Source organism: Euprymna scolopes, chromosome 2, assembly GCF_053919585.1.
Source record: "Euprymna scolopes isolate OS-2025 chromosome 2, ASM5391958v1, whole genome shotgun sequence".
In the NCBI taxonomy this organism is placed as follows: Eukaryota; Metazoa; Mollusca; class Cephalopoda; order Sepiida; family Sepiolidae; genus Euprymna; species Euprymna scolopes.
The window spans coordinates 68,925,359-68,938,728 of record NC_136483.1 but is presented as its reverse complement, the minus strand read 5'-3'; the positions used below and the strand labels follow the sequence as shown (position 1 = coordinate 68,938,728).

At 31.3% G+C, this 13,370-nt stretch overlaps 1 protein-coding gene across 1 annotated transcript in view; it reads right to left on the bottom strand.

Moving 5' to 3' along the window:
* Nucleotides 1–13,370, bottom strand: part of LOC145291926 (dnaJ homolog subfamily C member 11-like) — a 171,484-nt gene that overhangs the window by 98,453 nt on the left and 59,661 nt on the right. The window contains exons 5-6 of the mRNA XM_080137829.1: nucleotides 9,062–9,129; nucleotides 5,778–5,955 (exon numbers count right to left, since the gene is read on the bottom strand). Of these exons, the coding sequence (XP_079993955.1) occupies nucleotides 5,778–5,955; nucleotides 9,062–9,129 (246 nt within the window). The remainder of the gene's footprint in view (nucleotides 1–5,777; nucleotides 5,956–9,061; nucleotides 9,130–13,370) is intronic.

Here is a 13,370-nt window from a genome sequence, read left to right as displayed (position 1 = left end):
AGTGTTACTATCTGATTATTTGGCTAACATTTTTTCTTCTGATGAGAAGAATTAACACTCTTTGAAACTCTGTGGATTAAGGATTACCTAACACACCAGTTTTGGAGTATTCTGTCGAATAACAAAAACTATTTGTAAACTACTTTACAGCTCTGTTCTTAAAAAATAGAATTTTATAAAAACCGTTTTATTAAAGACAAAATTTAAACAAGAAACACAGAAAGCATAAATCACCAACTTGTCAGGCAGCCAGGATGAGGTGTCATTTCTCTAGCTTCAAGTGTTCCCACGGTTTCTTTATATCTTTCAAGTAAAATTAGAGGCACCTGTTCAATTGATATACTCGTTTATCCTACTAGGTTTACTATAAAGTGAAACTGTCGATTTTGCAAGACTTTTATAATCACAAATTCTTGCACTATTTGAATTACAACTACTGTTCTCTTGAGTGTTATTTATGCAAAGTTTTGGTTGATGTAACATATGACCTTCTTCAGGTATATTTGCCGAACTCAGGAATCGTCCTGCAAGAACCTATGGTGTAGTGGATAAACTACTTGGTAAAATTCAGTAGTAAGTTACACTCTTCTAAAGGTTGAGGGTTCAATCCTAAGTGCAAGCGACACTAAAAATACAATTACAAACTACTTTCAACTTCTATCCGATTATGGCTGATGGAACAAGAGCATGCTACCCCTGTGGATTAAAAAAAAGGATTCCGTTCAAAATTCCGTGTAGATTTTAGAGTTTGACAAAATACACTAGAAGAAAGTCAGAGGTTACATTGACTGAAACTTTGTGCAATTAACACTTAAGACAAGAACAGTAGTCCAGATCATCTAAATAATATGAATTATCAACCCATATCTCGAAAATTCAGAAATATAATACAATTTCTTGCAACGAAATGGATGCTTTCCAATCTCATTTAGATGATCTTTATCTGAAGTGAGTGGGTCATTTTTAAAATTGTTTTGTTTTTTTTAGATATCCACACTCTTTTCACATCAATCACGCGACTAAAACTCCATAATACCATAATATGGGCACTTGGCTGATGCTGGTAAAGTCTTCATAGAATCTGAGAAAAGAGACTTGGGAAAATGAATCGCAGAACAAAAAAAAAAAAAAAAAACTTTGGCTACATTCTATTGATAAAAAGCTTTCTTTAATCGTCAAGTCTTTTTGCTGTCGTACCAAATGAAACAACTTCACGTGTCACTTTCCTTCCAAAAACTTTCCTCAGTTGAATGTTCAGAAAGAAGTTTGTGCTATTAGGAAAGTGGTAAGAAAATGCTCTTAGCTTTAATTAGGAGGGTATTTTACCATCGTTACAGATCACCAAGCAGTCAACAATGTTTAATTTCGAGAGACAAGGGAAAATAAAGAACAATAAAATTTAACAATGGTGATTAGAATTGGGGTGCTAAGTTTTTTTTTCTCTTTTCTTATCATTTTATTCTAGCTGGAAATGGGGCATCCTACTGGATGCCAGACATTCATTTGCTATCTTATATATTTAAACTGAGAGATCTTTCTAAAATTCTAACTGCTCCTTCAAGTGCAATAGTTTGAATCTCTTGCACTTGGTTCACTGGGTATATTTGCCAGACAGTTTTGGAAATCCTTTCTCACGAGTACGGTTGTGCCTCAAATTACTGGAATGATGGACATCTTAAGATTCCAGTTTCTTTTCATGTTGTACATAAAACCTTGCTATCTTCTCCTTCTCAGCTCTGTTGAATGCAGCATCATTGGGCACAGAAACTTCTGAAGTTGCTATTTTCTCCTTGTCCCATATCACTATGTCAGGTTTAACAGCTCTGTTTTCTAAGTTTACAGCCATAGGAATTGCATAATCACAGCAGATAATGTAAAACTTACTTTCAACTTTTCTATCCGATATATGTCCCGCAACGTTTCTGCTACATTCAATATTCAACCTTTTACAGATGGTCCAGTGGGTGCTACTATTAAGTGTGGATTAAAAAAAAATGCATTCTTGTTGAGGTCCTCTTCAATATGAACTGCAGAGCTGGTGTGATACAAAAATTGTTTGAGTTACATATCCGCTATTGTTGTTTGGTGTAACAAAGTTTATTCATCAATTAATAATGAAATGAAAAACATTTGCCATATCTCATTTAAGAAATATGGAAAAGGTTGCAATTGATTGAAACCAAATTGTTTAAAACTGAAGAATTGAATCATGAGACTTTACCACCATCATCAAAGCAATTATTCACATTCCTCATATGTCTTGTCCCAACTCTGATATGACAACTTGACACCTATCTTAGAAGGCACTTCCTCCCCATACCTATGAACCCTGGTTCTTTTTAAACCCCCTCCCCTCCGATAATCTCCACTCTTACCTAAGAACTGGCTAACTTGTTTTCAATGGTGGAAAAACTCCAGAAAACGGGGAGCAGCTCATTTCTATACAGATCAATTTGGAAGTCTTATTAGCCACTTAGTATTTTATTACTTTTTTGGAATTATGGTTGTGTTTTTTCTTTTTTAGACCCCCCACCCCCCAATGAAATTGAAATTGTACATATACTTTTTTGTAAATAAAAAAAATGTTGAGGGCAACGTTAAGTAGGATTGCCCCATAGTGTGAACGTGGTATTGTGGTGACTAATTAATTTAAGAGAATAGACCAAAAGGATGATGCACAACACCCATCCCACCCCATTTAGTCTTCTGCCACATTTGTTGTGTAATTCTTTCAATATTTTTCGTAGAATCTTTCTGTAAAATTTATTGTAAAAATTATCCAGCAATAAAAATAATCAAAGTAACTTAACTTATGAATCAACTCTGCATAGACATTAAAAGGCCACCTTCCTACACCCCTAAGAACCATTAATTATCAAATATTGTAGACAAATAATCTAATTTTCCTTTTATATTTGTCTAACAATTTAGGATGTATTTAAATCTAGGATGAAGTGAGAATGTGTAACTTGCTAACCAACTCTTGAAAGAGAACAAGGATGTTTATTTTTATTGAGATACATGTAAAATAAAATAACAGGAAAACTTATGGATAAACTTGCTTATTAGTGAAAAATATTACTGTGTACCAAAAAATAAGCACTAAAACAAGAAATATGGAACTTTATTCTCCTGAAATCTTTAAAACACAGTGAGATGTATCACCTGAATTATATACAGGATGATTCCCCCAAAATACACTAATGAATTATTAATAAAATTCAATCCTTTTTGCAATTAAACCATATTTGGTACAAATAAACTTCATTCTATGTCCGACTTGTCCACCAAGTATTAGTCATGAATGTTCAGCAGTTTATCCAAAGTTTATGCATATCAACTCAATGGGTAACCATTCTCTGTTAGAGTAAGTTGAAACAACATATTTTCTTTAGATTAAAAATAATAAAAAAGACTATTGTCATTGGTTCATATGATTAGAGTTCCAAAGATTATATCTTTCCTTTTCAATTACTCTTCCATTTTCCTTTTCGATCATCTTCTCAGACAGGCTGTTAGTTCATGTCTCATTCTTGTACACACACTTTTAGAAAACATCTCTTGAATTTACTTTTCTGAGAAAAAAAAATGTTTTCATTAGATCACTATTTCATTAACAAATAAATCCCACTCCTCACTCAGATATCGATTGGCCAAGAAAATTAATTCTGAGAAACTGAGAGAGAGGAAAAAGGAATACTATGAAAAGAGAGGGTGAGTCAGGCTAAGAAACAGAGGAGTAGAGTGAAAAAAATGAAGATGAGACAAAGGAAGGAGGAGGAGGAAGAGAACCAGGTTAAGATTAGGGGTGAACAATACGAGCGTCTAAGGAGAAATATTATGAAACCTATTTTCATATGTGAATTCACTCAGGTTGTTTTATTTGACATATCGACTCTGACACAGTTCATATGTCAAATATTTGCACATTATTTAGACGAAAATAATTTAAATAAAATGTAAACAAAACCCAAAGATTTTGTGTTTCTTGCCTCATTCTTTCCCTGATCTTCATCTGATATTATCAGAAGAATAAGGATAGCAATTTCTGCATTTGGACAACCAAAAGGAAAGATATAGATCAGCAAGAACATATGAACACCTTTGAAGTTTAAACTTTACAATGCAATGATTGTTCCTATTGCTGTATATGATATACTGACAGAGCATGAGAAGAAGCTGTCTTTGAAATAACATTTTTTTAATGGAAATCACTCCATGAAACCATTTAATCTACGGAGCTAAAAAAAAAAAACTTCTACTTCAAAGTCAAAAATCAGCCAGCAGTAAGTGTGAGCTGATAGATCCTGACCTCTGACCTAGGAAACAACAATTCTTCCCCCTTTGTCAGAAACATCACTGATGGAAAAAAAAATAAACTCAAAGATTTTGTGTTTTTACCTCATTTGTTTCAGTATCCTCATCTGATATTAGAAAACTAGTAATAGAAACTTTTGCATTTGGACAATTAAAAAGAAAGATATAGAGCAGGAAGGACATATCAACAACTCTGAAGTTCAAGCTTTAGAGTGTATCAAGATTCCTATTGCTATATATGCAAGTGAAACATGGACTACACTGACAAAGCATGATAGAAAGATCAATGTCTTTGAAATGACATGTTTAAAAACTATCCATGGTTTTGATATGTTTCCTGGCTACTAGACTCCAGCTATGTAAAGAAATGATATAAAGATTTCAATAAAAACAGATGAAGAGGAGGACTGTCAAATAGATGAGCTGACCAGATATGGGTTGATACTGGTATGCCACTCCTAATAGCTAAAATACTGGCCCAAGCCATGACAAGTGATGGAAATTTTGTTTTCAAGCATGTAGCAAAGCTTTCTGGAGTATGCATACAAGTTACATACACACTTGTTTTGTTTTTTTACAGTAAAGTGCAATATAAAAAATTAATTTATTTTCTTAGTGTATAAAATAATTTGAGGGACATTGCTATGTTCTTATTTGATCTTTGTGGTGTACGTTCGGTTGGTAACGGGTATTTATTTCTTTTCAGAGTGGAGTAATGATTTTACATTTACTTGTGCAAAATGTGACTTTTTATGAACTTTGAATTATTTTTCTCTAAAACATCCATTCAACACTATATTTCTATCCGGGCAACACCAAATAGGGTCAACTAGTATATATATTATGGATATGTATTGTGCACGGATGACATCACTGTCGCGGAAATGGATTTCAAATTGGTTGGATACCGTACACCAAGATCTATCTCACACTTGAACTTCACCCTAATCAAACATTTGACTGTGTATGACAGACTAAGAAATCCAGTACAGACTTTACTGTATAGTACAAATACAGAAAAGAGAAAATGTTATTTATATTCAGGTACAATTTGTTTTTCATTAAATTTGAATTAGAATTATTGATTCGAATAAGAAATGCTTAGATAAGAAAAAAAAAAAAAAATTATATAGCACACATTTTCAATTGCATTAAGAACTAAAAAATATTTAAAAAATCACATTGAGATTAAATGCTGCAAAAAATCTTCTCTTATTCAAAATATTTAAACACACAAATAGATACACATGCATATATATGCGATAGTTTTTTTTTTTTATATTTCCTCTCATAAAAAGAAAAAAAAATTTCCTTTGCTCTGAAAATAATATAAAACATCAGTTACTTTTTCTTCAAGGAAATAAATAAAAAAATATTTGTATATGGAATAAAAAAAATTTCATATTAAAAAATATTTTCAGAATGCACTGTTTTTTTATAATAATTAAACGAAAACCTACCTCCGTCCACGATTTTTCTGATATCAACCTTTTCCACATCATCATAATATTTCCATTGCCGTTTCCGTTTTGTGCTTCGATGTTACCACCAAACGTGACCGTGTCACTCAGAGTAAGAGGTGCTTCAACTGACTGACTTAATGTCATATTATTCACTTCAAAGTAGGGAATAAAAGACCTGAAAGACAAATCAAAGAAGTCAGCTTCATTTTTGATAAAATATATTACCATATAGAATTTAATATATTCTCTATATTAATAAAATTGTGTGACCATTACTTGTATAGGTGTATTTCTCATGTCAGCGGAACTTTGATAATAACACAATCAATTTTTTTAATTTACTATTATTCAAATATTTATTGAAATCAAAAACGCAACAGCATAAAAATCAAACAATTTTTGTTCTTGATCAAAATTCCCTATATTAAAAACAAAAAAAATCTGTATGATGTATGTACACATGACAAAACAAAAATATATTTTAAAAATCACATAAATTGATCAAGTAGTTTTATTTTAATAAAGAAAATTATTTTCAAACGATTAATTGGATATCATAGGCATTACAACATAAGTACAAATTATTGTTTAGTTATCTCCCTTCATTTCTTACATTTTTCTTCAGAATGGTGGGCAAAACAGTCACTTCTTAGATACTCATAAAATTTGATATAAAAATAAAACCAAGTTATGTGATTTTTGGAATATGATATTTTCATTTTGTTATGGGGACGTATATTATAGAGATTTTTAAAAAAATTTTGTTTAACATATAAGGAATTCAGGACAAGAAGTGGTTATTTTTTATTGATTTACTCTCAAAAGAAAAATGTAGCTTATCTTTAATGTACCATGATCCATATTAAAAAGACTCAGCTGTTGAAATGAATATTATATTAACAATCAAAAAATAGCACTACTGCACAAAGTTTACACTTTTTTTTTAAACATTTTTTTTTTTAGCCATAATAAGATTTTGCTCAGTGTTTAGTTGGATTTAATCTAATAATTATCGCCTCCATTATCATTAATTTTCTTTTACCACAGAATGACATTACATCTGTAAGGATTTTTCACTTGTTTGAAACCTGCAGTTTTAGTTATACAGTAAGAAATTTAACTTCTGGAACAATAGCACAGAAGGCTGCAGACTGCAAATTTTCTAATTTCTAACAAACTAAATTATAATATAATATAAATTATAATTATAAGTTATAATTTGGTGGATAAGTGAACTACAAAAATAAATTTGAAATTGTTCATACTTTGCAAAGATCTATGTATGTATCCACATTAAAAGATTTTATGATAGAAATAAAATTTCAGCTTGGGATAACTAGTAATATAGCTACCATATTATAGGTAGTGTTTGCTGATAGTGACAAAACAACTAATTAGTCACCAAGGTCACAGGTCGGATATAAGATGAGTGAAGTTAAATAAAGAGTTTGCTTTTTGTCCAGAATTCCCCCTCTATTAAAAAAACAAAAATAAAAGAAAAATTTGTATGTATGTACTCATGACTAAACAAAAATATAATATTCCAAAAATCAGGTGAATTGATCAAGCAGTTCTATAAAAAGAAACCAAAAAAAAATCAAATCTTATGAGTATTCGAGAAATGACCATCTTGCTCACTATTTTTCAAAAGAATCTAAAAAAAAAAAAAATAAAATAAAATAAAAAATAGGGAAATAAATCAACAATAATTCAAAACTTTTCTCTTCCTGTGGAACAGTGTGCAAATGAGACCACTGAATGGTTCAAAGTAGCAATCGAAGCACATGTTCCCACACAAAAGTTCTATAGCAAATCCCACTCTCCCCGATGATCCACTTCTACTTGCACAGCTGCCATAGCTCAAAGGCAAACCATAGATTAATCTGGCATAAGTCCAGTACAAACAGACAAAAGTTTATAGAAGCTAGAAGTAATTATAAGAAAGAAATAGCGACAGCTAAGAGAGACTGTACTGAAACGACTAGAAAATGCATTGAAGCACAAAAATTAGGAACTCATGATTTCTGGAAACTCTACAACAGTGTAGTAAATAATGAGCATTGAATAATTCCCCCACTATCCAACAATCATGAGGTTGTTTGCACGGCAACTGAGAAAACTAACACGCTTGCCCGTCAGTTTGCCTTAAACTCTACTTTGGACCCAGCAAACCACTCCCTTCTTGATTTTTCTTTGTGGACACACAAGAGTTATCATGAAGTATAGACAAACAAAATTATATAGAAATCAGTTAGTTACAACTTTTCAGAAAGTTTTATAAAAATTCAAGGCATCAATTTTTTTTTAATAAACACAAAAATGTCAATTTTAACTATTTTAACCCAAAAGGCACCCCAAGGGGGGCAATCAGAGTTTTCCCGGAAAATCTGTTCTGTTACTTTTTTACTCGTATTATGTTTAATGTTTGTGCAAAATTTAAAAAAAATTCCAAGGCATAGTTATGAGAAAAGTGCGGACAGAGGAACAGACCAAGATGAATTTACAGGTCCATTCTCCTTTTGTTGGGGAACTAACAAAACATGTGTTTGTTCTTTATGTATTAATAAATAACTCTAATAAGACTTCATATAGAGCATTTCACACATATCTAGGTTCAAGTGTCTAGACATGGAAAGTACAATGTAATATTGAGATTGGAAAGCATACAAAGAAAAATGACAAAACTAACAAAACAAAAACAAAAGATTAGAATAATTAGAATTTGCTGTTTTAATATAAAAAAAATGAGATGCAATTAAATTGAAACTTTCAAAATAATGGTATTTCTGGTAGACATTTAAAAAAAAAATTCTCTTTAATCTAGAATACAAATTTCAAAAATTAACTGTACTAATTTCTTTGTCAATAAAGTAATATATTTTTGATCAGATCAAATTAAGACCACTAATAATGTAGAACACTTTCAGATAGAATAAGATGAATTCAGAAATAATGGTAAATAAAAGGAATTAAGAACATTTTGGGAACAATCAGATTAAAACAGAATTTGATTTTTATATTGATATTCTATCAATGGCTATGCAAAAAAAAAAAAAAACAAAAAAAAAAGGGTTAAATTATGAAGATAATTAAAAAAGAGACCCCCCACCCCACCGCTTTCCCAAAAAGAAAAAATGCTAACAACAATACTCAGAAACATTGCGAAACACAGATGAATATAGTTTATATAACTGAGCAGAATGTTTAGCGATAGAACATAAATATTTATCATATTTTAGCAGGAATACAACAAGAATTGTCTAAAAGAAATGTGTACTTACTCATTCTCTGGATCAAGGTCGTAATGGTCAAACATATCTGTAGCATCGATTCCAATAGTTATCGTACCCTTGAAAGAAATACAAAATGGCATTAAAACAAGATATATTGGTAGATAAATTCATTTAACCCATTTATGTAGGATGACAAACAGTTGAAGAACATGTTAATTAATTTCATGTACGAAGCCTAACATATAGACTAATGCATCATTTAGCATAATGATTAGACTGCTCACTAATAGACTGGGAGATTAAGGTTCAATCCTTGGTCAAGTCATAACAGACTAGAAAAAAAAAATGGTACTTAATTCCTGCTTGTAAAACACTCAGATTTATAGACTGAGGATCAAGGCTAAGTGGTGTAACACTGAAAAAGGAGTGGTGCCTTCCCCTGTGATCGAACGATGTACCCATTCGACAATCATTGTTGACCCCAATGTTGTTTCTGTAGTCTTCTTCTCTTTCATCTTTCCTTCACACATTAGAAACTGCCGGGGAAATGAGCACAGTGGCTTACAAATATAAAAATACACAACGAGAAGCAAAAAGAAAACACACACGCTAACACATTCCGTATATCGGGTATATTCTGTGTGTGTGTGTGTGTGTGTATCTTCTTTCAAGGCAGTCTTCATCAATTGATGTCAGACTATCTTGATTTGCTTCAACCCTCAAACTCATGACAGTTCGTAAATTATTTCAGTCATCAACCATTGCAAAACTCATTGTCATTCCTAAAACTGTAAACTGGTGTTGGGATAATTAATCGGAATCGGAAACATTGGAACTATTGGGGGGTATCGGAATCAGTATCGGAAAAATTTGTGCTTATTTTCGGATGCCTAAAACAATTTTTTTTTTTTTTTACTTGATTTTGTTTAAAGCAAAATATTCCACTGTTGGTAGTAATGGTATAATAATAAATATTTATAGATTTTTAAACGACCAGGAAAACTAATATCCATACATCATCCCCACACAAGTGTATTTTTACGCTTGAGAAAATACCTGCATTTTTAACACATGGTTTTACGATAATCAGGAATAAACAACAACTCTATAGTTAAATATTTAGAGATTTATAAAGAATTGGAATCAGTAATTGTATCGGAATTGAAAATTTAGTACAGAATTGGGAAAAATATTGGAATCGTCTCATCACTACTGTAAAATAAATCTAAATATATCGACCTGTATGTTTGATCCTTTTCTGAGTCACCTGCCACACTTTGATTAACAATCCTATTTTGGGTGCCTTTGTGAACACCTTTCTTTTCATTGTCTTTTGACTAACCTCAATTCCAATAACTTTGTTATACTTATTTCCTTTTTTTTTTTATTTTACATAGGAGTCATCACTTTTTTCTTTTTACAGTGAAATCACCACTTATCAAGGCCCAGAGGCCACTCGAGGATAAGGGTTAATGGGTATATATTAATCAATGTGATTATAGTGTATTAAACATAAGTAGTGGGAATTTTGTAAATTGGATTATATAGGGGGACGGTTCATCAAGAACTTGTTTACGCTGGACTTCAAGATAATCAGATTACAAACAGAAGAGAGTTCCACAAGCGTGCAGTTCTAAGAAAGGAGCTTTGTTCATGGAATCTACATTTAGGTTTAGGTACAGATAAAAAGTTTGGGAAATTATTGATAGTGATTTTGGCTAGATGAGTGTTTTTTGTGAAATTTTGGTGAGTGTGTGTGTGTGGGGGGGGGGCATAGATTGAAACTCCGACAAGCAATTACCATTAAAATACCGATAATACAGAGACAGGTTTGCAACGTCCCTTCAGTGAGAAAGAGGTTGCAGGGAAGAGAAAAGGGCATCCCCCACTAAGCTACAAAGTCTATTTTGAACTCTGTCAAGGCAGGATACGCTGCTTCTAGCAGCTCCTGCCCAGATGTAGCAACAGTACTCCATTACTGGCTGTACCTGGCTTTTATATAGGTAGAGAATTGCATCAGGAGTGAGATTTCTACTAGAGCACTAGAAGGGTCGCACTGTTTTTCCAGCGATCTTGGCAATGGATTTGATATACATGTTCCATTTCAGATCGGGAGTAAAGGTCAAGCCCAGAAGCTTGTCAAAACATGAAGCCTCCCCAAGATGAGAGCCATTTATTTCAATTGATGCCAGATGGGCATCAGAGTGTTGATGTAAAGATAGAAGCTTGGTTTTAGATGCATTAAAAGTAACCAGCCACCTCTTTCCCCATTGTACCACGTGCTGAAGATCAGAGGAGAGAGAATCAGAGAGCAAATTAGAATATATTTGAATGTACACAAGAAGGAATTTATTTTCTACATATGAGCAATAATGGTTTAAAAAGATAAGATAGTTTTGAAAGCCGGTTTATCATAATTTTTTTTTTGTAGGTTTCTGACTACTTTTTGATTTTATTTAAAAGATTAAAGCCTAAAGTTAATTTCCAAAAAGAAAAAAATATATTTGTACACGTGAAAAAAAAGTTATGAAAAATGTCTTTACAGCGGCATCCAGAAACTGACAAATTCAGCTAGATTTTGAAATTAATTTATTAAACTGTAAAAATCCTTTGAAAGATAAATATTAGTTTTCTGGGTCTATTTCAAAGATAATTAGTAAATTCCTAAGATATTGAATTAAATTTAACAAAAACACCTTGTTTCATTCGAAGATAAAAGTTAATGAGTGTACAGTAGGGCAGGTCGATTTGCAACTTTTTTTCAGAAAATCAACATGGCACTGGTGATGATAGTTGGGATTTGATGTGATAAGAACATATACCAAACATTAGATTTCCATTTTGAACAGAAAATTGAGCATTTAATTTTAAAAATCGTGTAGAAAAATGCTGAAAAATCCTTCATTTTCATAGCATTTTTCACAACACTGACTTTGAAATTTCACTATTTTTATAAAAAATTCAATTAAAATTGATATATTTATATGAAATACATTGAAAAAAAAAAAATACATGAATTATAATTTTAATTATGAATCACAACTAGCAAAATATCTTAACTTTTACTGCATTGATTAAACAAAAATTGTAAAAAAAGCTAATTAGCAACTAAGTCTTTCAAATTTCATAATTCAAAAAGATATGTGGAGATGTGTTAAACAATATAACAACTTGATACAAGTTACAGAACCATGTATTTTAATTTTTTTATTAGAGGCAATAATATAAACTTATAATAGAACTAATTTGTTCTTTATAATTTCCTTTTGAGGAAAATGAAGGTCTAATTTGCTGGCACGATGACTTTGTAATCATGTGTCTATGTCTTGCTTCCTGCCCATATACAGCTTTTTGAGAAAAATCAATCAAATTTGACCAGTGTGTGGTTGCAAAATTGATAGCAGTAATCTTTTTCATTTTTTATTTTTTTTTGAGTTGTTCACTATTTCTGGAAAAGACAACACAAAAAAAAAGCAAAACAATTATTTGAAAACACTTATTTTTTTCATATTTTTGCGATGTAATATGAATAAAACTAACTATTGTTTGGGTAAATAATAAAATTTAATCGATAAATATTTATTTACTTAATGGACAAAATCCTTTGAATGCCCTCTTGTCTCACATCCAATTCATCTGAGTTTATCATCGATATTATATTTTCCGGAAGTAGTGCAAAAGCACTATATTTTTAACTATTTAAAACAGTAATTTGGATTCCAGTTAACTGTTTTGTTCTCTGAATCATATTAAAATATACTGTTGTTGGTTAAAAAAAATATTGTCGGTTTTGATCTCAAACCAATTAATTGCATACACTTGGATGATAAATTTGACTAAAATGTTTAATTTATCATAGTGTTTGAGGATAGACAACTCTAGTCCATAAACACATTAATCTTGTGGCTTATGTTAGCCATCTTCCTTGATTCAAGGGCCCAATTTTCTAAGTTAACTTCTCCACAAGAAATGCCAACAGCATACTCAAAAAGTAGCCTCTGGTCTTCACACTTAAATTATTTGTTTCTTCTGCTGTCAGATAATGATGATCAGGAGGGACACTAATTTTTAGAATTCTACTTGAGGCAAATCTTGATAATTATTGATGCAAAGTTTCCCCAAACGACCAGTAAATGTTAGGCTTTTTGTTGTTCCATCAATTAATTTAAAAATTGCTGTAAATGGCATTTCTTCTAGTGGAACCTGAAAATTGAAAAATGTGCATGTTTAATAATAGAGCCAGATTACATAATAAATACCAATACATTATTTTATTTTCCACAAAAAAGGAACATAATTGCAAGTGAATCTATAGAATTAATTTTACCTCCTTGTTAGGAGGTCAAGTGTAGATTAT